Raw genomic sequence first — 23,471 nt, 5'->3', positions numbered from 1 at the left:
TCAATTACCTGGTCTCGGCCATACGACAAAGTCCTGTCAGCGTCAGTGCCACACAGCGAAGAGGCTCTCAAAGAGCTCCGAGAGCAGTTCACCTCAATGCCTGACCACGATTTTCTGGCTTTGAGTCTCTTTCTCAACAACAAGGAACACGGTCTTTTGGATGAGGCGCTCATGGTCACCATCGTATCCAATTCTATTCCCGACACCGACAAAGTCTCAGAATTTGGCATGATTGTTTTTGACAAGAACACCATAAGGAAATATCCAAGTCAGCTACACCTACGGGATGTAGCCCGATTATCTGGATCCTCCATGGAGAGACCGTATGCCCAGGAATGATAGCCGAGAAGGAACCTTGGACCGTGGTTCCTACAGTGGCCGTGTTAGACATCGCCAAAATCGCATGTCCGACATTGGTCGACCCCATCGATTTCATTGTTGAAGATACATTTGCAAAGTCATATGGGGTCAACGTAAAGGACTCTGACAACATCGGCAACTACGCTCTATATGCAGCTATTCTGGTCATCCTCGAAGTCATGCGCGTCAATTTCTTCGGCGTCCTGGATGTCCCGGACCACGTTCGCCCCTACATTGTACAGTCTCTACTGAATTTGCTCGAGGAATATCCGAGTCCTGTGATTCCCGCCGGTTCAGGGCTTCGTAAGTCGCTGCCTATTGCATCTGAAGCCTAAAGAGTGGTGTAAATGCCCACTATATATGTTTTTTTTTTCAAGTTCTTTTCTTTTCTACCGAGTCGCTAGGATTCATTCAACATCTTGATGCCAGCTGCCTACGGGGTACTGAACTCTTGCTCCATTCCAAAGTCATCAATGGCCATTATTTTCTCTATACACAAAGGCAGGTGGTGAGGGTATGGAAACGCTCATAAAGGACCAACTCTGCAATATACAGTCTCCTAAATAAAACAATTCGTCGAGTTCACATAACATTCCTTGCATGTGACTAAAATGTGGGTTTGGTGTTCTCGACAGGTTGTCATGCACTGCATGATTGCACTCGGTATTGTGTCCAGCAAGCATAGAGGCGGCATATTGATCGATAGAACAAGGTTGTATGATCAGCTTGTAGGAACACACACCGACCTCTGTCTGGACTTGATACGGATCAAACACATCAAAGTTCCAACTCATTAATCATCCTACCCCCCTCTAGCCCCGCCAATAAGTTCTTCACACTCTCCGTCGCCATCTGCTCCCTGGTCTCAATCGTCGCACTCCCAATATGTGGCACCAGCACCGCCCTTGGCTGCTTTAAAATCGGGTGATCTGCCGTAATATTCGGTTCATTTTCAATAACATCCAAGCCAGCACCGAAGATAGCTCCTTGGTCTAGCGCCTTCACCAGTGCATCAGTGTCGATGATAGGCCCTCTCGCAATATTAACAATGACAGCCAATTTCTTCATTTGAGCAAAGAAATCCGTGCTGATGAGATGTTTGGTTTCGGGGGTAAGCGCACATCCGACGATGACGACGTCGCTTTCTTGGGCGAGTTGTTCGGCGCTGATGGCTGGTTCGATGGTGATGGCTGGGTTTTTGAGGAGATTGAAGTGGTCGTCCTTGACGGGCTGGCCGGGTTTAGACGTAAGGTAAATGACGCGCTTAATACCGAACGGCAACAGTCTCTGCAGCGAAGCCTGTGCGATTCTCCCGAAGCCCAGGAAACCAATCGTGGACCCGCGGATCTGGGGCCCGGTCATGAGCAGCGGGTGCCATGGCATCTGTGGCCATTCCCCTCTTGTCACTTTTGCAATGCACTCTCCGCCTCTTCTCTGCGCCATCAGGATGAGCATGACGGTGAGATCTGCTACGGCGTCTGTGAGACATGTGGGCGTGTAACCGAGACGGATACTGCGTTTCTTGAGCGCCTCGCGGTCCACATGGTCTGTGCCGACGGAAAAGGAAGCAATTGTCTTGAGTTGAGATCCTGCTGCTTGTAGAAGCTCTTCGTCGACTTTGTCCGTGAGCATGACTAGAATACCACTTGCACCCTTTGCATTTTCGAGAAGCCACGATCGATCGCATGGCTACGGTGGTTTGCAGTCAGCAAACTAAACCCTCATCACCTTATCGCATACGCACCTTTTCAGACTGCCATTGGATAATCTCCAACTCTTCCTTCTTAGCATCCAGCAGTTTTTGAGCTTCGTCAATGAGTTGGCGAGTGACGACAACCTTTGTTTTCGCCATGGTGGTGATGTTCCGGGACGCAGGAACGCCGCGATCGGCTTGACGCGGGGTAGTGGTGCTCAGCTTAGTCGGGAAGTCGCTGGAACCCAACGGGTGCGCTAGATGCGAGGAGACTTGCGATAGCCTTTGCATTGAGTGTAAGCTTCCATGAAAACCGCTGCGATATCGATGTGGTGAGGTTAGATGGCGACAAGCGGGGAATTATGACCCGGGCTATCGGCAACAGATGTCTGTATTCGTCAATAGACCCACTTGCCTTGTGTAAACTTCATTTCCATTTATTGTATGTAGTTGGCGTGGGGTACTAAGAAATTGCGAAATCCGCTATGCATTGATACATGTCGTCTTCAACATGGTAGAACTTGATTGCTGTCTTCTACGCAGCCGGCCCTTGAATTCTTCAAATCCATTGACAACCCAGGTCGTTCACTGTTTGCATCATACCTAAGCAGATATCAATACAAGAGATCTCAAGTCTAGGATGGTTAAAGTTGGTGATGTATGATCCCGGGTGAATAGCGTCTCACGTGATCGCTAACGCAAACAAGCATGTACAGCCGGCACCTTCCCCACGCGACATAGAGACAACACGCTACCTTAACCTACGATCCTTATCCATACCATCTCCCTTTAAATTTAAAGGAGCCTTGCTCCTTTCTTCCAACTTTCACGAGAATCACACCAGACATTATATTCACCAAAACCCTCACCATGGACACCCGCTCCCGCATCCCCGTCGGTCCCCCCATATCCTCCCCCCTTCCCTCCTACTGGCACAATCCCAAGTCCCCGTTAGCAAAAACCCAAGAACCCTCTACCGACAGCCCAACCACACCCTATACACACCTAATCATCGGGTCTGGCATCTCGGGCACCATGATCGCATTCAACATCTTCAGATCCTCTCCCTCCGCCCACATCGCCATGTTAGAAGCACGGGAAATCTGTTCCGGTGCCACTGGTCGTAACGGAGGCCACACAAAAGCTGCCAGCTACCTTAGCTACGTCGGTCACGTGCGCGAGCTGGGGAAGCAAGAGGCACTCAAGATAGCGAGGCTGGAGTATGCAAATATAGTGAAAACGCATGCGTTAGCGGGAGAACTGGGTATTGAGTGTGAGAATGCGGTTTGTAAAACGGTGGATGTGGTGTATGATCGTGATGCTTTCGAGCACGGGAAACGGGCTGTTAAAATGTTGCGGGAGGACATGAATGAGGAGGAGAGGGGGGAGGGCAAGGCGGGGTGGTACCGGGTGTATGAAGAGGTGGAGGAGGTGAAGAGGAAGTTTTTCGTGGCGGGGAAGAATGAGAATGCGACGGTTAAGGAAGAGGAAAAGGTGGTGGGTGCGTTTGAGTATCTGGCGGGGAGAATTCATGCGTATCGCTTTACAACGGGTGTACTTGCGGAATGCGTAAGGCAGGGACTTGAACTTTGCGCCAACACACCCGTTCACGATATCCGTCCTTCAAATCAGAAAAGCGAACAGGGAGAAGCGCTATGGAATGTACATACACAACACGCCACTTTCACAGCCAGCAAAGTTATCATCGCCACCAACGGATACACACCCTACCTCCTCAAAGAAATGCAAGGAGCCATAGTCCCCTTGCGAGGCCAGATCACTGCACAACGACCGAGAAGTACAACTAAACTCCCCTCTCCCCTCCCAACAACATACTCCTTCATCTACCGCACCGGTTTCGAATACATGATCCCACGGCCCCTTCCAGATGGTACCCAACACATCATCATGGGCGGCGGTCTCGGCCGTCTTCCAGCCAACGGCCTCAGCGAATACGGCACCGTAGACGACAGCCGTCTAAACACGGAAAATACTGCCTACCTCCGCGAAACATGCACCGGGTACTTTGGGACCGCGAACTGGGGCGAGAAAAGCGCAGAAGAAGCAGAGCAGCCCGTCGTGCAGGAGTGGACTGGTATCATGGGCGCGACATCCGACGAGCGGCCTTTTGTTGGCCAAGTGCCTGGGAAGAGGGGCTTGTGGATATCTGCGGGCTTTAACGGACATGGTATGGTGCTTTGTTTGAAGTCAGCAGAGGCACTGGTGAAGATGATGGGGGAGGGGGTTATGCCGGAGTGGTTTCCGGAGAGCTATCTAATTACGGAGGAGAGATTGGAGAGATGTAGGTTTCAGATGAAGACGGATGCTGACTCTAGGACAAGTCAGTTATAAGGAAATGGGTCTTTGTGCATCCTTTTGAAATCCTAGCGTCGAATAACATTTCATCAGTAAAAAGCACGTTAACGGTGTTGCTGTATAGTTCTCCTAATACTGTATCATCGTAATGTGCATAAAATTATCTATATCGTCGAGATATAGGGGGTTGAGATCACAAACATGAAGGCATTAATTGGGTTGATGAACAGGAGTGTTGGGTTGCGAACGAGATATGATGGGAAGTGATTCATTTCTACTAGCGGGACTTGACAGGCATCAAGCGTGAGATTGCCTGGTCCTCAATAGACAACAAATGCCGTATCATTGTCTGTAGAAATGCCTCATTTAGCTTCTTTCAGCAGCGCCTCCATAGCAGCGTCCTTTTGACCAACACTGCCGCTCCGCTCAGCGGGCTTCAGCTTTCCTGCCGCAGGGGCTTCACTGTTCTGCGCAGCGTTTTTCAGCCTCTCTGTATCTTCGGGATTTGTGTCTTGCTTCTTTGCATCTTTTTCCTCGTCGTCGCTGTCGCCCAGACTAAAGGGATCGTGGTCATCGACCTCAGGGTGGGGTGCTACCGATGTCAATGGCTGCCACTTCTTGCCGCCCGACTTTCCTTGGCTACCCTGGTTGTTCGGCGATGGGTTGCGGTAAAGTGCATCGACTTCGTCAACGGGGCCACTTTGGGGAGGCGATACTGGCGTGGGCTTGAAGAGGTCGGGGTTCGCATTCGGGCGACTTGATGAGCGCTGGGGCACTGTCTTATGTTTAGTGCCGCGCTGCGTATCTGTTGCGTCAGACTTACCCTCGTGGTCCTTTAGCTCCAGCTTCGCAAAGTCGTCACCAATGACCCTGTTGTCTGCGTCGTACCGGTTGTGGTCTGCCGACCGTCGCTGCTCAGCTGACTTCCGAATGCCGTGCATCTGCTCAGACTGCGACGGGCCGAAGTTCTGTCGCGCTGGAGGACCTGTCCGACCCGTGTACTGCGGGTTGCCGTACCTGTCGTACTCCTCAATCTCGCCATCGAGCTTCTTGGTGAAATTGCTGATCCACTTGGTGACCGTCTGCTGTGTCTCCTTGAAGCCCTGCTCGATGTTCTTGCGAATCTCGGGAAGGTCGTCTATAAGCCATTAGCAACCAATGCGGATATAAGAGTGCATTACAATACCGTCAAAGAAGCTATGCTCTCGCTCAGGCTCGCCAGGTCGGGTGCCAGGTTGTTGTCGTTGGCCTTGACCTTGTCCACGCTGCCCCTGACCCCCTGCACCACCCTGGGTCTGGTAGTGCTGGGCCAGCTGTCGCGCATAAATCTCGTCCTGCTCGAGTTGGCTACGGGGCTGTGGGCGTGGTGGTTGCGGTGGAGGAGTTTCCTCGGCCTTGAAGTTAGGATCCGACATGCCTGCGCGTATTAGCTGTACCCCTCACGCTTGAACAAGAGAGGCGCGTACTCAGTAGCGCATTGAAAGCAGGCTCGACCTTGCCACCGCTAGCGACCAAGACTGCCTTGATAACATTGGTATCGATGCCGGGGAAGGCTTCAATCAACGTGTTTTGCGCCTGTACTTGGGGGTCGACAGGTCGCGGGGGCTTCTGGGGTGGGATTTCCGTAGCTTCTTCGCTGAAGCGCACACCGGGCTTGGGCGACTTGGAGACGGGCGGGGGCGCTGTAGCATGTTCTTGAGTCGTTGCAGAAGCCGGGGCGTCGTCGTCGTCAAAGTCTAGCTCACGCGCCGTAGTCGGGCTCTCTGGAGGCTGCAACATTTAGTGCAAAGCTCTCAGCAAGAAGGACCTCTCTGCTTACCTTTTCGGCACTTGTAGGTTTCTCAGACATGATGATTCTGCGGTTTCAATTATTTAACGCGTGGGTACGAGGCTTGTTAGTGTATTGAGACGATCAGAGTCGGTTGTTGAACTTGTATATTGGTACACACGCCGCGCATGAGCTCGTGGCTTGAAATGATGCGCCCGCCACTGATGACGTTTCGCGCCAAGTGGGGCAACCAACCCAGTCGCCCGACCCTTCTTTCTCCATCACCTCTATCGCAACCGTCCATGTCCTTCATCTATGGGTACTTGCAAAATCCACTTATCTGATTACTTGGGCAGTCGCAGTGCTCAAGAAGTGACCATACGCCGTTTTTGAAGACTACAGTAAGCGGATATCAAGGCAGTGCTCGACCAGCATTCTTACTACGACTCTTAAGTTATCAGAAGACATATACCATTTCTCTCACAGCATATCCCGCTGGCGAACACCTGCAGACAAATATGATACACATTATTTCTTTTCCATGTCTGTCAATCTTTGTTGATTTTCCCTCGCATTCTGTCACTGCAACAGTCATGGTCATTGCTGTACCACCAACATCTCCGTCTCGTACGTCTAATGTCGTCACACGTCTCGAGAGCATTACAGAACATGGTAAGGTTCTGGACATGTGGATTACCTCCAAAGACATGTATGCATCATTCCTTGTATCCATGCAGTCCCAATGAATGTATACTTGCCTGTTGTCAAAGAACGGCTCTCCACTTAACGCAACTACCATGTCTCCAGGCCGACTGTCCTTGTTTGCAACGCCAGTATAACCACTTTCCGACAGGATAAGCTTTCATGGCGCCGTTCCTATACAGTTGTGTGGTGTCTGTGTTAGCTCCACCCATGTCATATGCACCACTTTTGTCTCTTTCCAAAGCACTTGTGCAATGCGACATCGTGCCTCAGACGTAAGAAATATGCACAAGTGCACCTCTCAACTGGAAACTATCATCTCCTAATATGATATACAAAAGTCGGTCCAGCCGCTTGCTGTGTCGAGAGGCGAATACATTGATCCGAAGATTCAAGTTTGTAGAGCAGCTTGTGACGCGACAAACGTCTGACTGCAAAAAAAACTTAGTGTGAACGTCTTACATGTGACAACGGCTATAGTTGGTCAAATATATGCACTGTTGCGCAATAAAGTGTGTGATAGAGACATGCGAAGAGCCTCAACACGTTTGGTGACTGCCAAATGTGCGGGGCAGGCTAAGCCAACCTCGGCATAGCTCAGGTGCATGTATCTCTCCTTGTCTAGACTGCGCGAGTAAGCCACATCCATCCATCATCTGATCAGCATATGAGCACTCCCGCTATCGTCCAAACTGTATCTGCTGCTCCATATTCTTTGCGTAAAAGCGGTACATTGATCTGGAAGTTGGAGCACGGTCACCATCCGGTCAATGACGCTCTGCTGGGTCAGCCACGCACTGTTGCCAAATTCGCCATGCCTAGTCTACAGTACATGCGACATTATTATCCCGAGGCGTCAAGTAAGGTTTGTATGCAAGTGACGCGGCTTGCATCAAGACCCTGCGAGGGTCCTGGACCGTACCGGTTACTGGGGATATCAAATCTGCGGGGAAAGGAGTCGACGATTGGAAGGTATCACGGGGGCAAGGGCGTGGCTTAGTCGATGCGGATCATTTGCTGACCCCTCGTTCTTCCGCATTCCCCCTTTGCATTCAACACTACGCCCCTCTCACTGAAACATGTGCAGCATGATATATGTCCATCTTCACCGAAGAAATCCCATGGCATGACAACGGTATACACATCCGCAAAGCCGCTTACAGGGAGCCATTATTGATGGCTTCTGGAGCTTCTGATGTGAACATCAATGACGAGGTGCTGAAGCAGCTAGTATGCTCCTTTCCTTGGAATCTGTGGTGTTCGGGTAAGGCCGTACGGCGGGTCCTGGCATTTATAGCCAACCGGGCTTTGGCGGAATGCATATCAGTGAACGTATCCGCGTCAACCTTGAGTGCGGCCATAGTTCCGCCTATCATCGCCTGTGATGAACATACCAGCGCCAAATACTGCGAAGACCTGGGCTAGCCGCGTACCTCAATCATCTGAATCATAGCGCAGAGCTGTCCTGTTATCTTTGGACAGCACGGCTAATGGTATCCGTGGGCGTTGTATTGTCCGTCTGCAAAGTATTGGCATCTGATAGAAGTCCAATCTGACTTCCAACCAACCAAGGAACTCCGAACAGTCCCGCGCCAAATGAGAGTTTCTTGACCTAGCTCTTACGCCGATATCGTGCGATACCCTTGCGGAGGTGACTGCAGGCGAAGGCCCTCGGAACAGCCTCGCCGATGTGTTGAAGAAACTCGACTGACATCGGTGCCGTCATATCCGTAGATGTATACCTTCATGAAAGCCTTGATCAATGCCCCCTCGCAGAGTGCATGTCGCCTTCAACAGGTTTGATGCGTATTCAATACCGAAACATATGTTGACTCTCACGGTTTACAGATATCCTGTGATTAGCTAGCAAAGTAATCATGGAAGGAATCTACGTGGCGGCAATGACTGCGGACTTGGCTGTGTCTTGAAGACGCAGAACATGCTTGATCGCCCTCAGCTGTACGGATTACTTACCGTTTACAAGTCGGGCTTACAATGAGTTGTCGGGCTTATCCACAGATGCTCCATAGTGTGACACGTAGTACCAATCTGGAAATTACTGTTATATGGTTCATCAACGGACCGACATCCATGCTGCTACAGGGGACGGCGAGATCAGACATGTGGTGTGGATAGAAAGTTCCCGCCCAGGTCGGTAATCGAATAGATGCCCACCGCGAGATGCACAATGCGCAGTCCCCGTAGCGAACCTAGGGTGAACATGGCTCAACCTGTTGAATAGGCCTACGAGGTCCAAATTCATCCAAAAGTGATTTCAATTTCTTCAACACGAGGCCGTCGTCGATAATCTCGCTACTGTTCAAATGTCAAGACCTTTCGGCCTTGTCGAGGTCGGCGATGAACATGTACAATCGTCCAGAAAGCCGTCGTGCTCCAATTTAGAACTATTTTGGAATGCGTAGAGGAAGGCATAAATTTTCCAGGATGAGGGTGTGAACGGGGAGAAGGGTGATCGGCGCATAAGGGGTGCAGTGGAGATGACCCATCTTTCGGTTATGTGGATGCCGCGCGTGGAATACGAGATCTTGCTGAGAAGAGGAGTTGACGCAAGAAAATGCTGCTCGTGTTGCGCTGGGATTTCAGCGCCAGCGAAAGTCTGGTTCGATGGCCGGCTGGCGTCTTCTGCTCCGATGACTTAGCGTAACTTAGTGACCAAGCCGACCTGGAACTAGCCTTATAAGGCGCAGTCTCCACCCCGAGCTGTCGCAAGAGAGGTCTGGGTATCTACGCTTGCGGGCATTTACGCTGGCACTGGAAAACAGGACGGCGAAAACTTGCTCTAGAACGCAGTTGATTCCCACTTTTCCATGTTGCAGCTAGTTGCCAAACCCATGTTGCATTGGCGGATTGCACTACTACACCATGTACCGGTACCGCACATCCGCGCATCCCCCAGAGATCAGCGTCAGGGCTCCTTTGATCCTCTTCCCCGGCCCTATGGGCGTTTCCCCCCTACCATGTCGAAGCACCGGGGAAACTTTTCCATGTTTTGTCTGATGGGGCACAGCTTCCCGTCCATCTCCAGAAGTCGTCAGCGCGTGTTTCACCAGCAACCATGTTCCCTGAAGCTGGAACAGTGGAACCTGTCTGTCTCCAACGTTCGCCCAGAGCTAGCAGCCCTGTCTAGAAACGTCCAAATCTCGTCAAACTGATATGACAACAAGGCATCCATGGTGAGCTTGGAGCGATGTGGTTGGTGTGAGCACAGAGCACGTGGTATGGCCCCCTTCGGTGCCATTGCGCCGCCTCTAGTACGCCATTTGACCGCATGTAAAACCGAGCAGGCGGAACTCGAGGAGAGAACGAGTTCCGGATTATTGGGAGTCGCATTGATTACTGAGATGTAGTGGATCCTTGGATGCACTGTTAGGACCCATGGTCGAGTCTTGCACCTTGTGACTAAGAAAGGTTTCAACACGACCATTCGGTGACGCGAAGGCAGCATTGACAGCTCGTCTAGGCAGCTACAATGTCATTACGTAGCTTCCGTCGTCGATTTTTGGTGTTGCGGGCCATCACTCAAGGCCTTAAGCATTGACAGGAGCGGTGCAGGAGCGAATCACCCCGCACGGAAGACTCGCCACACCTACCCACCACTATCGCCAAAACCCCAGCAATTCCCCTGCCATGGCCTAAAAAACATGACATGCGCTATAGAGTGGGACAACGCCGTCGCCGGCGTCGCGTGTCGTAACGAGTCTTCGAAAATAGGAACTTGCTGCTTACCGCCAGCGTAGCGTAACTTTCATACGACCACACCTCTCAATCATGTCCAAGCATGTTGGGAGCCAGATTTTATGCAATGACGGCTGATTTATTCGGCCAGATCGATCAACGAAGATCTATATGTAAGGATGTGGATGCGCACAGTGCACATCACCCGCGAAAAGGATTCTCTAACTTACCCTGTCAAGCTAAAGTATCGGAGCTTTGCAGATGGATCCCGTTCCGCAGAGACGACTAGCCAGGCACTTCCACTACGGATGCACAATTCATCGGGGTTGTTTACGGTGGCGCAATAGGCGAAGAGACTGCCCGTCGGGCTCTCTCAGTTACCCACAAGGGCTGTTACCTGTAGCGAATGAAGGCAGCGCCTTTCAAACGATGGCCAGGTTTACCAAATCGCAAACTTTATTTCGACTCAAGGGTCTGTCAAGTCGATGCTTCATCTCCTGCAGGCTTCTTAGCTTCCGTTATGGAGCCAGCCTTCCGGTTCGACCAAAATGGAGAATATCTTCGCATCTGCTACCATAGCCTACCCATCAGTCCCCGTCGAGTAAATGCAGCATCGGTTGCACTGAACCTACTTTTTGTGTGAGAAGACATACATCGCCATCATTCACGGACTGGCTGTTGACGTCCGACGATGCGCGAATTTCATGATGACCCTTCGTTCCAACCATGGGGCCCATTCATTTCGCCTACGTACAAACTAGAGCCAATAACGAAAACCGACATCATCATCGCATCCGTCGTATGGGGGTTGACGCTCGTTAATGTTATACTGGCGATATTTCTCGGCTACAACCAAACGACCGCATCACGAGCCCCGCTGAGGAGCGTATACGTTTGGATGATATGGCTAGAACTGGGGGTTTCATTTCTGATGGGGCTTGAGTGCTTTTTGCACCTATTCAAGATCATCAAGCCGAGTAAGTATTGTCGTTGTCATTACGCGGCCGAATGCTAACGGATGTCCAGGCTTTGCATTCTACTTTTCAATCCTGTTCTGGTGGTGTATCCAAGTTCAGCTTCTTCTTCAGATCATCATCAACCGCATCCGCGTTATTGTACCCGACCGCAGGCGCTCGAAAATGATCATGATTGTCACAGCGGTATTCGTGACCGCCATCAACATTAGTGTGTTCAACATTTGGATTCCGGCGCGATTGCAAATTAGCTCAGAGTAAGTGGGTTCATAAGCAACGCAACAAAGACGATGAACGGAAATATGTGCGACACCTCCGCATGAATCTCATATCTTCTTCAACACTCCCAGCTACTGTTCACGACGAGCTAACACGGAGTAGATACCATTATATCAACGAATGGTGGGACAGAGTCGAAAAGGGCCTTTATCTCATTGTTGATGCTATGTTGAACTGGTACTTCTTACGAACCGTCAAATCCAATCTCATCAACAACGGCCTTACCAAATACAACAAGCTCGTGCGCTTCAACCAGAAGATGGTTATTGTCTCGCTTCTAATGGACGTCATGATCATCGCGGCGATGTCAATCCCGAACTCGTTCGTGTAAGTAACCTATCTCCTTTAGAATATAAATCTCAATAACTGACTCACTACCATCCAGTTACATTCAATTTCACCCCCTTGCCTACCTCGTCAAGCTCAATATCGAAATGACAATGGCCAACCTCATCAAACGCATCGCAATCTCCACCTCCCGGAAGACTGGCATGGCATCCATCGCAAACGAATTCAGATCCTCGTCAAATATGTCCGCCACGCATCACCAAGCCGGTACAGCAAACCACGCCCACTGCGCTTCTGCCAGCCACGAACTCTCCAGCTTCCACAGCTACACCATCGACACCAAAGGCAGCGACCGCATCATCAGCTTCGCGCCCACTGGCAATCAGATCAAAGAAACTAAGGAAGTCATCGTGCACACTGAGCCGAATCCAGACTACATGAGAAGGGCCTCTGAAGTGGAGATTACGGGTGGCCATGCAGTGAGTACGATGGAATTGCATGTTGAAGATAGGGGGCTGGGCAGGCAGATGAGTCTGGATGATATCACAGAGGGCAATGAGAGTTTGAAGAGTTGTGCAACCGAGACGCCCAAGAGGGCGTATGATAGCGATGATGAGGCTCAGCTTGTAAATCAGAAGGCTTGGGGGTGGGCACCTGGACGGCAGAGCTGATACTGATGTTTGTCTATATGGAACCGTTTCTTTTGTTGCATATGTTTCTGCATGGGCTGTTACCCTGTGTGGTTCATTTCCTAAAAGTTGGGTTCCTCTGTCTATCTTGTTCGTTCTATGGTCTATGGGATGGGAGGAGTCTTTGTCTACTGGGCTGTGGCGTTTAGGGACAATGATACCTGGTAAAGCTTTGAACGCGTTCAGTCGCACGGTTGGTGGTGCTCGGGTACATGGTCACTGGGCTACAATCAATGCATTCTTCCTCTTACTAAGGTCTCTAGAATATCGTTCTCTTCCAGCGCGGTGTCTGAGTCGCTCGGAAAACAATCCCGGTAATGTTCACGCCTTTCCCCGGGGATCTGCTAGTTAGTGCTCAAGACGCACATCGCGCCCATAGCTGACGTGACATTGGTTCAAGCCAGCCACATGGGATTTTGAGGTCGGAGGTTTGTAATTTAAGTTTATGATCCTGGCAAGGGGCTGCGGAGGCTGGGGTAAGTTGTCTTAGCGTATGGAAAGTCTATATGAATCACCTTATCGTAATTTTGAAAAGGGCAAGCGATGAATGCAACGATAAAATATATAGCCCGACTGATAATAATTGGATGCCTAGTTGTATACATTGATGTTTCTATGATACGAACATACTCTGAGTAAGATACCCATTGAAGACACAATCTTTTCCCAAACGCCCAGGTTTGCCCGCGTTGTCCTACATTGCTCGGTCGAGCGGCTGAAATATTACTGGTGTTCTAGAACCTCTTCTTTACAATCGCCAGCTCATCAGTATACTAGCGCACGCTATCCAAGGTATGTGTCATCAGTGACATCTTAACAACGCCCCCAACCACGAAAAGCCAATTGGCATGAACCAGTTCCCTCCTATGACTGTAGTTTTAGTTTAAGCTGAGCCTCATACCGCGGAGCACTAGCTGAAAGTCATGCGCCCAACCTCCCAGTTCCCTTTTACGATGATTGACTTCGACTTTCAAACGAAAATGTTAGCCAACTCGATACTTCCCGTTCGTTTCTTGCCCACTTTTTCCAGCCAATATTTGCGTTGGTTGCGCGTCCACTCGAGCAGGGCTGATCTGCTGTTCTTGCTGTTCTTGCCGTTATTATCAACCTCCTTGGTGATTGTGGAGCGGACGGAGCGGGCCTCGTCCCAGGAGGAGGATTCTCGCTCCTGTCCAGAGTTTCGGGTGCGTGTGATGAAATGTGTCGCGCCACAGCGCTTTCCACAAAAGCGATGAGCCCATGAGCAACATGTGCAGCATGTGCAATTTCTTCAGGGGTGGGAAAAGATCTTCTGATACCCTGGATGTTTCGACGGTTGGCTCACCCTTCCAATGATTCGATTTCTTTATGCGAATCGAGGGGACTGAACGCTACAAGCAAGCCCTGGTGAAATTCCAACGCGGACGTCTCATCACTGCTCCCATGGTGAAGGAACCAGGATACTATGAACTCATTGTCGACACCGAGCGATTGCAGAACGATGACGCGCCCGAACAGCCTTGTTTCCAGGTCTTCGTTCCAATCGGGTTTATGTTGAGTTTCCAGGACTTCTTCGAGCTCCACTTTAACCTCGCCGGATTTTGTTGGAGAGAGTGGCTTGTCCCGTTCGACAAACTGGTTACATGTGCGAAGATCTATCCTCGCGAGGCGTGCGGAGTATGGCTTATCTGTGTGCCCATCGGCAGGTACCGCACTGAGAACTAGATACTAGTTGATAGAGATAAGCAGTGCGGCGGATACAAGATACTCGGTTATTTACGTTGCGGTCAATGATGAGTACCTAACTGCCACACAAGCATTGTTGTAGTATCCTATGTTGTGCAGTGTTGACGTGAATGCCTATAGCGTTCCTGTAAGGCTGTCAGAAGTGTCACTTGTTGCAACAAACATGCCTACTGCTACTATGGGTCTATTTCAGCCTGGATTGATCTTGAACCGAGCATGTATACTATTCCTTTTCCCTAAGAGGAGTGTATTAAGATGAACTTGGGTAGTTCTTACCACACGGTTGGAGTTCCTGAAGGTGAGAAGTGCTGCTGTCAGATTCATCTGAGCAGCAAAGCATCTGCTTCATAGCACCCATAGAAGCTGATAATATAGTAACAAAGATAATGATCTGATAATTTTCTGAGTGTACACATCCTCCGCGTCGAGCCAACAGACAGTGCTGCGGCCTGTTTTTGACCAACATCTCAATGGCGAAGGCATTCTTACGTGTACGTGTGAATGCAGTCTCTCACATCTCGAACATATGTATTCAGTATATGGATACTCCCGATCAAGGCTGAGCATCCGACCACGTCTGCTGTCGGAAGTCTTGGCTCTCGGACTCTCGCAACCCGACCCAGATTAGGAAGTGCTTGCAGGAGTCACATCATCTGTTCCAAAGAACATTGTTGTGAAGCATCTTCCACTATATCGAGACGGATCAGAGCTGAAGTATATAGAGTAAGCGATGGCCCATACTAGGTGAAAGAGTTTATCTTCGTGACACCTAGGCATCCCAAAGGGTTAAGTGCGCACTAAGCCGCATTGCGTAAGGGTCATTCTGCCACCCTATTGTTTTGAGCGCGCAAGCTATGAAGCTTGTACTCGCAACATTGAGTTGTACATTGAGTGATCAGAGTGGGCCTAAATGGTGTTTGGTGACGCTGAATTTGTAATTTCTGCCACCACTGTATTGGTCTCACAACACCAGGCCTACAGCTGTTGGAGATAAAAGTTAGGAAACAGGAACGATGCAATTTCGTGTCTTAAAGCGGGGTATGTTGGGGTTGTGGCTTACACGAGCGCATGCTACAAAATCATTTCCCGGATACATGGCTGTTCCCCGCACTTGCTTCCGAGGAAGGTTTGCCGAGTATCCACAACACGCTTCAGGAAAACGAACGCTTGGCTGTTTAGACGCGTATACGGATAGCACGAAGATGGTATCCCGTTTTATAGGTCTGCTTACGTATCATATGAGTTGGGTGTGTCTTTAAAGGCTTTCTCTGCGTCTCCTGGTGCTGCTGCATCCTTACGAACACTTATCGTCTACTTCATTCACTTCAAACCTGATCTCACGTCATTACACGAACAACAGACATGGGAGTTGGCGATATTTCTATCCGCTCGAGCGAGCGTCCCGAGGCAGGCTCCGTAAATATACAACTTGGCAAGTTCCCAGCATCTTCGAAAAATGAGTCTGTCGACGCACACAAAGTCGCGAACGAGGTAGTCGGCCGCTTCAATGACGCACTCTCGAAACAGAATCACTCTGGCATAGCCGACCTCTTCTTCAAAGACAACAGTTACTGGAGAGATCATTTAGCCTTGACTTGGAATCTCAGGACTGTCAAGGGCAACGCTGCCATCAAGGAGTACCTGCACTCTAGCAAGGTGCGATTGGAGAAGATCGAAGTAGACAAGAACACGGACTACCGAGCGCCAAAATTCGGAGCTATTGACAATCTTGGGGATGTCAAGGGCATCAACTTTTTCGTCACGTTTGAAACGACTGTTGGACGTGGTGCGGGTGTCATGAACCTGGCTGAAGATGATGGCCAGTGGAAGATTTTCACCTTGTACACGCTCTTGCAAGAGCTCAAGGGTCACGAAGAGCCTCTTGGTCACAGGAGAACAAAAGGTGTCAAGCATGGCGGTGACCCAGCAAGGAAGACTTGGAAAGAGAAGCGCGATGCGGAGAAGGAGGAGATTGATCCTACGGTGCTGATACTGGGAGCTGGACAGGGTGGGTTGACGGTGGCTGCGCGCCTGAAGATGCTCGGAATCCCAGCTCTCATGATCGACCAAAACGAAAGGGTTGGCGACAATTGGCGCAAACGCTACCGGCAACTCGTGCTGCACGACCCAGTTTGGTACGACCATCTGCCCTATGTGCCCTTCCCTGCGCATTGGCCTGTCTTTACGCCAAAGGATAAGCTTGCAGAGTTCTTTGAGGCTTATGTCACCCTGCTGGAACTCAATGTATGGACTTCCACTAACCTCAAATCAACCTCGTGGGACGAGAACAAGAAGCAGTGGACGGTAACCGTAGAGCGTCGAATGCTAGACGGCAGTTCACAGACCCGCACGCTACATCCCAAGCACATTGTGCAAGCGACGGGCCATTCTGGCGAGAAGAACTTTCCTAAAATAAAAGGCATGGAAACCTTCAAAGGTGACCGTCTCTGCCACAGCTCGGAGCATCCTGGCGCGGACCCTGAGTCAAAGGGGAAGAAAGCAGTAGTCGTTGGCTGCTGCAACTCAGGCCATGACATTGCACAAGACTTCTTTGAAAAAGGTTACGACGTCACCATTGTTCAACGCAGTACAACCTGCGTCGTTTCATCCGAAGCCATAACCGACATTGGCAACAAAGGACTCTACGACCAAGATTCGCCGCCTGTTGATGATGCCGACCTTACTTTTTGGAGTCTGCCAAGTGAGCTCCTGAAGACGCAGCAAAGCAAGGTGACCAAGACCGAAGCGGATCACGACAAACAAATCCACGATGGTCTTCGTGCCGCCGGCTTCCAAATTGACAGCGGACCCATGGACTCAGGCCTTCTGATCAAGTACTTCCAGCGTGGTGGAGGCTACTACATCGATGTTGGCGCGTCCCAGCTCATCATTGATGGTAAGATCAAGGTCAAACAGGGTCAGGAAATCGCGCAGATTCTGCCCAACGGCATCGAGTTTGCAGATGGCGACAAAATCCAGGCTGACGAAATTGTATTTGCGACTGGATACCAGAACATGCGCACCCAAGCACGCAAGATCTTTGGAGATGAGGTGGCAGATCGGGTCAGCGACGTTTGGGGATTCAACGATGAGGGCGAGTTTCGAACTATGTGGCAGAAGAGCGGACACCCTGGACTATGGTTCATGGGCGGTAACCTGGCGCTCTCCAGATACTACAGTAGAATCTTGGCAATACAGATCAAGGCTATCGAGGAAGGCATCATGTAAGACGCCGAGGGCGCCAAGGCAAGGTCGTAGTCGCATGTAGTGGATTCAATCGTGGCACAACAGACATGGTGTCGGGCAACCGTATTTTGACGTGGTTGGTTTGACCTGCCGCCCGGAACCCCAAATGCACTACTTTCGGACTTAGCGCGGGGTAAACCTCCATCTTCGGTCTTCTAGAATAGCACAAGCTCCAAATCATCTCCAAGCACTTGCACTTCTTTTCTCCACACTTGCGCGGCCCAAAGGAGGTTTCTATGCTTTTTGCGCCATGTCGGGCAAGCCTCAAGTCATTCTCGTCGTCGGCGGAACCTCCGGCATTGGCTATTCCATAACGCAATCCATTCTGTCCTCGCCATACCTTCCTCTGAATGCAAAGGTCATTGCGTTCGGTCTCATCGACTCCACAATCAAACTTGAATTCACCAAGCAACAAAGAGAACGCTTACGAATTGTTGAGGGCGATGTCACTGTCGATGAAGACCGCGAACTAGCGGTGAGGACCTGCTTCAATGTTTTCGGAGGTTTGGACACCCTCGTGTACTGTGCAGGGATCATTACACCGATCCAAACGTTTGAGAAGCTGAACATTGAAGCTGTCAAGAGAAGCTTTGATGTCAATGTTTTTGGAGCAATGAGTATGGTATGATAAATCTCCAGTCAAGTAGTTCCCCACGTTTAGAGGCTAAACTACGACAGGTCCAGCTCACACTTCCGCATCTTCGTGCTTCACGGACCTCACGTCCCCTTAATGCCGGTCGCGGCAAGGTGATTATTCTCACCTCTGCCTGCGACAATACCGTCACTTACCATGGATGGATGCCCTACAGTACTACGAAAGCCGCACTAACCCGATTTGTTTCCTGTCTCGCGCATGAAGAACCCCTTCTGAGCGTACAGGGCGTCTATCCAAAACTTACGCGCACAAAAATGATTGATGGACTGGTAGAGGGCAAGTATAGAGGTGTTATGGCGGAACATGAAATGGAGAGGTTCAGGATTTGGGATGAGATGGGGGATGAGATGATAGAGCCACCGGAGTGGGTGTGGAGAGGCGGTTGCGAAGATGGCATTGGGTTTGTTTGAGGGTGGGAAGAGCGGTGAGACCTTGTATTATGACGAGCATGTTCCACGGAAGATTACAGGTACATGATACAGGGGGGATGGGTCGCGACAAAACTATCATATTATTATGCGTTGATCTGCTAGCAGCAGAAGCACCTACATTTCAGCTTTCTTAATTGAATTACGGTTATATGATTGGTGTTCGTTATACCAAGTACATAAGCAATTCCTGGGTATAGCAATTAGTCCAAGTCTTGAGAAACTGTAGAAGACGATTGTTAGGTGAGCTTGGATGAAACAACAAGAGAGAATATATGGCCAGAGTAAAAACGCTCGGTAGAGCTCTCGTCGAAACGTGTAATCGATAGTTCTTCAGCTTGGTAGAAGAAAAACCATACCTGATTTACAAATTAGTTTCTACTTTGAATTACAGAACTTGTGCTTAGCTGTTAGATAATCCTACTATGGCGCCTCGGTTGATGAGCCCAATCGATCGAAACGCACCATGACGCGTAAGCAGGTATTAACAGCGATGAAAAACATGTTTGAGGAAGTCCAACGGGAAAAGTACAGGGATGAGATTGATTACAACACCTTGAAGCCGCCAGCAGCGATATGGGCAGCGTACAAGACGAATCGTATGAGCGCACATGATCAGAGACAAGATGATTGCAAAAAGGCCACTGAAGGCGAAGAATCCAACCAGAACAATGGCTAATATGAAGTGCTCGTCAAGTCGAAGATAGTGCACGAGTTCGGCGGCATTGTCCTCTGGTAGAGATGGAAGCAGCTGTAGTCGAGGAAAAGTAGAGGTGGGAGGAAGTAGTACAGAAAAGAGAACCAGTGGTGATTTTGCGCGATCATATGTAGGCAGAGGGCGAAATAGTGGTAAAGGAGAGAAACCAAAGACATTGTAGTACATTAATGTGTACCTTACATACATCTACATCATCGCGCAAGATTCAGCCACGAAAGCTTTTGTAATGTGAGAGTAAACTTCTTGAACACTCTTTGCACTCTGTTTATAGTATCTTCCAATCCGGAATGAGATTGGGTAGATGGTAAAATCATCTATATACCTTACAAATTCTAGCTAACAGGTACCAGTACAGCATTCATGCCTTAGTTGATCGATGGACATCGCCTTACCTCGGTCCACAACCGTGCTAGTAGCCGACGCGAGCATATGCTGTCTGTGTTCATTACAAGCACGCTATGTACCATTTTGGGGAATCTATTTTGTTGCCCTTTGTAGCGGTGTGAGGAGAGGAGGACTGCGTTGCATTGTGTAGCTATGGAGGAACTGCAGCTATATAGGTGTGTGTGATGAGAAAGTGTGGTAGCGATAGCCGTACCCAACTCTCACCCAAGTCGGTCTTGGCAAGTCCCAAACCGTTACACCCTTGAATAAGAGGTCGGTACACTGTTTTTTGGGAGAGCTTACATATCCGCATACTATAAACTCTGGTATCAGTAAAAAACGCGAGACATATACATTGTGTGTAGTGGTAAATTGACTCACAACGAAGACAATTAATCGACTTCAGGCTAGGGATTCGATTCGATTGCGAATTGCTGCGTCGACTGTAGAAAAACAGTTCAAACCCGAAGGCAGAGCTTACGCGGAAGGATCCTTGTCCGCGATATTGCGTTGCTCATCAAGGTGATCAGAAAGAATGTGGTCTACTAGATCTGGATTCCTCGGTAGTCTCCCCGGCCAGCCATGAACGTGGATCATTGGTTACAGAGAAAAGCATGTATTCCTCGGATCCAGTTGGAAGTGTGTGAGATTTTAGCAGTGTCAGCCGTGCCTAGGCGTTTGAGATCGGTCGAGAGTGTTGGTCTTTGTTGGCCCACGTCGTCCTGATCCAGGCAATCGTTCCCACGAGGATACATGGTTGCCATTCGTTGGGACCCCTTGGCTAATATATTGTAAGCCTCCCACGAGCGAAAATCTACGGTTTGAGGATTACATGGCTGAAATTGAGTTTCTGAGCTCAATTGCGTAAGACAAGAGAGGCGCAGCATTGACCTCCACGACTAACCCCGCGGAGAGCCCAATTTCCAACCCAGCAAACCCCCGGTGTGCATCTTCATATTCTAAAGAATTAGGGTGCTCAAAAGATAAGGCCTTAGATTGTCCAGTATGACACCGATTTCCATGGTTCGTGTCGCGACATTCAGCAGACATCAGTACGCGCGTTGGCTGCGAGCGGAGTCAATGACTGCTCGGCATTCATCATTATATAAGACATCAGCTTTGTTAGACCTATGATGGTTCTAGCATCCAAATGCATTGCTGTACTGTCGATGATGAACAGGGTGAGCGAAAGGGCCGAAGAGTGATGCGCCAATCGCAGCACCTGGGATGCATCGCATCAGGGGCACAATCAACATGAGGTCTGTACCTTTAGGAATGCGGTATAGAATTCCATTCTGTCTGCCCAGGTTAGTATTGGAGGATGCTGGGTTTAGTCTGGTGAGACGAGTACGAGGGTTTGTGAGGCCTTTGGTTCTTGCGAAGATCTCTGGTCCGTACCCCCGAGGGTCATAAAATACTTGACATAATAGTGTACAAGGGCCACTGTAGTCGCCAGACACGCCTATTAAGTGCTTACCCACACTTTCAAGTATTTTATGATACCCAAGTGGTATCCTATTTGGACCTGAGTTCGAAGTGAGCATTTGGACCCATGGAGTCAGTAGAAGACATGATTTGGAATGTAATACCGTAATATAGAACATACGATGACAAAGCTCGATATCGATGATGTAGAAAGCTCGGATTGACTGAGAAGGCTACTGATGACAAGACACGGGCTACAGTGCTGACTTGCAGTAGTGGAAACAACATTTGATACGGTGGTGTCTTCCAGTAAAGCATTGGCGTCGCACGCATGTGTGGCCCCCAAGAGACGTTGACGTAGTCTATCTCCAGCACCACGTCTTACCCTTGGGCTGTGAGCATGATTGTCGAAAGTCCCAAGAAAAATGCGTCAATTGGGCACCAGTTATAGCCCTGCTAACAAGCGCGCAGTTTTCTCCAGGGTAAATCTGGAAACGCACAGTATCTGGTGTTTGCATGCGAAGCTTACGACACTCCCGGAGCATGGTGGTGACTTGAACAGCGAATCAGCGCTACAAAATGCCCTCAGCGCATAACGAGGAGTTGCTTCAATGCGATAACAGCAGTGATGCGTGAGGGCCAGGGAGTGATGAAGTCTTCAACGTGATTGTTGGAGAAGGCGCCAAGGCTTTGTGACTGTGCGGATTGGGCACCCATCAATGACACCTTTTTTCAATATTGCGACTTAATACTGTGACTTGGTACGGCCATCACGCCCAAAGTTCCCTAGTTGAGTCTGTTATCGCATTTTGCCAGATCTGCATGGGCGAGTCAGGGGGGAATGACGTCATGGAAGCCGAACCTAGGTAACACAACAACACCAAGCGCAGAGTTGGCGAACAACCAACATGTAGACATGAGAGGGACGATGTGATACACTCAAGTAACGTGAAATACTTTTCTATCGGAAAGCTTGTCAGCATACATTGTCGCGGGTAGCGCCACGCAATCACGTTGATGGTGAGCGCTTCCGCGCCTGAAACATAGAGGATCCTACCAAATCATCGCTAAGTCGAGGAGCTGCCACGTCGGAGACGGCACGTGACACACCTCAATCCTTGCGCAAATCGCTTCACCGCTCGCCCAATAAACAAGGCACAGAGAGTCAAACACGAGAGCTGGCTGACAGCGCAAGAAGTTAGAGTCACAGCGGGCAGATTCCAGTAACTTATATCTTCCCGCTGTAAAGTCATGTGTTGGATGCATTCACTTACACCATAACTTCTGCACTTCATAATTCAGAGTCTTCTGCTCCACCGTAAGCAACAACTGAATGCCTGTATACCTCAATTTACTGTGCTATTCAATCCGATCATCGATAAATTACGTCATCGCTGCCGACCATCGCGATCACTGATAGAGGCGCTACCAAAGAGTCGCTATCATGTGTTATCACAACTACAGTCAACACAACGGCTGCGGACATATTGGAGAGTCGCATAATCAGCCATGGACGCTGTGCGACGTGGCTGTCCAGAGGCTGAATGGCCTCCGTGGACCAGGCTCCCCACCAGTATCTCCGCCAGCGACAGCCCCACCAAAGCGTACCTCATCAACACGGCGATTCTTCTCATTGAGTGGGCAGCTTTCACGCTCTTCCACAAAAGCATCGTCGTCATCATCTCGACGCGCAGCCTCTGGACCATCAGGTGCAGCCACACCCAGAACTTCACAGTCTAGTGCGGGTTCTTACACCTATACTGCAGTGTTGGATTACTCCACCCTACCAGACCACCAGCTCGTGGCTGTGAAATGCGATGCACCGGTGAAGCGCACCCATGTCAGTAGAGACATGGCTGTCTGCAAAGGCTGTGCACGCTGGATCGGCCAGATGCGCCATATGATTCAACGGTACGACAAAACTGGTAGCATACGTGGCACCAGCGCGTTCGAAAAGTTTCTAAAGTGGGAAGGAGAAGGCGGAGGAGAAAGAGAGGGCGATCTGACCATACCGCTGGACGACGAGGATCAGGGCGGGCCCTTTGGAGCGAGGCAAGCTATCATCTTGGGTCATCCTGAAAGCGCCATGAATGCTAAGGGACCGAAGGGGCTGGGGACCCTGGAA

General features: G+C 50.0%; 11 protein-coding genes across 11 annotated transcripts; 8 read left to right on the top strand and 3 right to left on the bottom strand.

The window, feature by feature from the left end:
* Nucleotides 1-96: 96 nt before the first annotated feature.
* On the top strand, nt 97-707 carry PtrM4_033310 (uncharacterized protein; the record flags this gene model as incomplete). The annotated part of the gene is made up of 3 exons (XM_066104039.1): nt 97-268; nt 334-663; nt 700-707. 3 exons carry the CDS (start codon nt 97-99, stop codon nt 705-707), a joined length of 510 nt encoding a protein of 169 aa, XP_065966241.1.
* Nucleotides 708-1,137: 430 nt separating this feature from the next.
* PtrM4_033300 (LdhA, Lactate dehydrogenase and related dehydrogenase) lies at nt 1,138-2,212 on the bottom strand (the record flags this gene model as incomplete). Its single annotated transcript, XM_001939155.1, has 2 exons — nt 1,138-2,049; nt 2,105-2,212. 2 exons carry the CDS (start codon nt 2,210-2,212, stop codon nt 1,138-1,140), a joined length of 1,020 nt encoding a protein of 339 aa, XP_001939190.1.
* A 711-nt stretch (nt 2,213-2,923) lies between these two features.
* On the top strand, nt 2,924-4,405 carry PtrM4_033290 (FAD dependent oxidoreductase; the record flags this gene model as incomplete). The annotated part of the gene is made up of 1 exon (XM_066104038.1): nt 2,924-4,405. One exon carries the CDS (start codon nt 2,924-2,926, stop codon nt 4,403-4,405), a length of 1,482 nt encoding a protein of 493 aa, XP_065966240.1.
* A 326-nt stretch (nt 4,406-4,731) lies between these two features.
* Nucleotides 4,732-6,218, bottom strand: PtrM4_033280 (putative cue domain-containing protein; the record flags this gene model as incomplete). The annotated part of the gene is made up of 5 exons (XM_001939153.1): nt 4,732-5,144; nt 5,193-5,507; nt 5,556-5,786; nt 5,836-6,139; nt 6,189-6,218. The coding sequence occupies 5 exons, from the start codon at nt 6,216-6,218 to the stop codon at nt 4,732-4,734; spliced, it is 1,293 nt and encodes a 430-aa protein (XP_001939188.1).
* A 5,008-nt stretch (nt 6,219-11,226) lies between these two features.
* On the top strand, nt 11,227-12,747 carry PtrM4_033270 (uncharacterized protein; the record flags this gene model as incomplete). The annotated part of the gene is made up of 4 exons (XM_001939151.2): nt 11,227-11,512; nt 11,562-11,766; nt 11,891-12,115; nt 12,174-12,747. 4 exons carry the CDS (start codon nt 11,227-11,229, stop codon nt 12,745-12,747), a joined length of 1,290 nt encoding a protein of 429 aa, XP_001939186.2.
* Nucleotides 12,748-14,112: 1,365 nt separating this feature from the next.
* Nucleotides 14,113-14,469, top strand: PtrM4_033260 (uncharacterized protein; the record flags this gene model as incomplete). The annotated part of the gene is made up of 1 exon (XM_001939150.2): nt 14,113-14,469. One exon carries the CDS (start codon nt 14,113-14,115, stop codon nt 14,467-14,469), a length of 357 nt encoding a protein of 118 aa, XP_001939185.1.
* Nucleotides 14,470-15,852: 1,383 nt separating this feature from the next.
* Nucleotides 15,853-17,718, top strand: PtrM4_033250 (TrkA, flavoprotein involved in K+ transport; the record flags this gene model as incomplete). Its single annotated transcript, XM_001939149.2, has 1 exon — nt 15,853-17,718. One exon carries the CDS (start codon nt 15,853-15,855, stop codon nt 17,716-17,718), a length of 1,866 nt encoding a protein of 621 aa, XP_001939184.1.
* A 268-nt stretch (nt 17,719-17,986) lies between these two features.
* Nucleotides 17,987-18,801, top strand: PtrM4_033240 (FabG, Dehydrogenase with different specificities (related to short-chain alcohol dehydrogenase); the record flags this gene model as incomplete). Its single annotated transcript, XM_001939148.2, has 2 exons — nt 17,987-18,358; nt 18,415-18,801. 2 exons carry the CDS (start codon nt 17,987-17,989, stop codon nt 18,799-18,801), a joined length of 759 nt encoding a protein of 252 aa, XP_001939183.2.
* Nucleotides 18,802-19,285: 484 nt separating this feature from the next.
* On the top strand, nt 19,286-19,498 carry PtrM4_033230 (uncharacterized protein; the record flags this gene model as incomplete). The annotated part of the gene is made up of 1 exon (XM_001939147.2): nt 19,286-19,498. One exon carries the CDS (start codon nt 19,286-19,288, stop codon nt 19,496-19,498), a length of 213 nt encoding a protein of 70 aa, XP_001939182.2.
* A 3,220-nt stretch (nt 19,499-22,718) lies between these two features.
* PtrM4_033220 (uncharacterized protein) lies at nt 22,719-22,832 on the bottom strand (the record flags this gene model as incomplete). The annotated part of the gene is made up of 1 exon (XM_066104037.1): nt 22,719-22,832. One exon carries the CDS (start codon nt 22,830-22,832, stop codon nt 22,719-22,721), a length of 114 nt encoding a protein of 37 aa, XP_065966239.1.
* Nucleotides 22,833-22,855: 23 nt separating this feature from the next.
* Nucleotides 22,856-23,086, top strand: PtrM4_033210 (uncharacterized protein; the record flags this gene model as incomplete). The annotated part of the gene is made up of 1 exon (XM_066104036.1): nt 22,856-23,086. The coding sequence occupies one exon, from the start codon at nt 22,856-22,858 to the stop codon at nt 23,084-23,086; it is 231 nt and encodes a 76-aa protein (XP_065966238.1).
* Nucleotides 23,087-23,471: the final 385 nt, after the last annotated feature.

The sequence above is a fragment of the Pyrenophora tritici-repentis genome, chromosome 1 (assembly GCF_003171515.1).
Source record: "Pyrenophora tritici-repentis strain M4 chromosome 1, whole genome shotgun sequence".
NCBI lineage: Eukaryota > Fungi > Ascomycota > Dothideomycetes > Pleosporales > Pleosporaceae > Pyrenophora > Pyrenophora tritici-repentis.
Note: the sequence above shows the minus strand (reverse complement) of the source record. Positions and strands in the feature narration are given on the sequence as shown.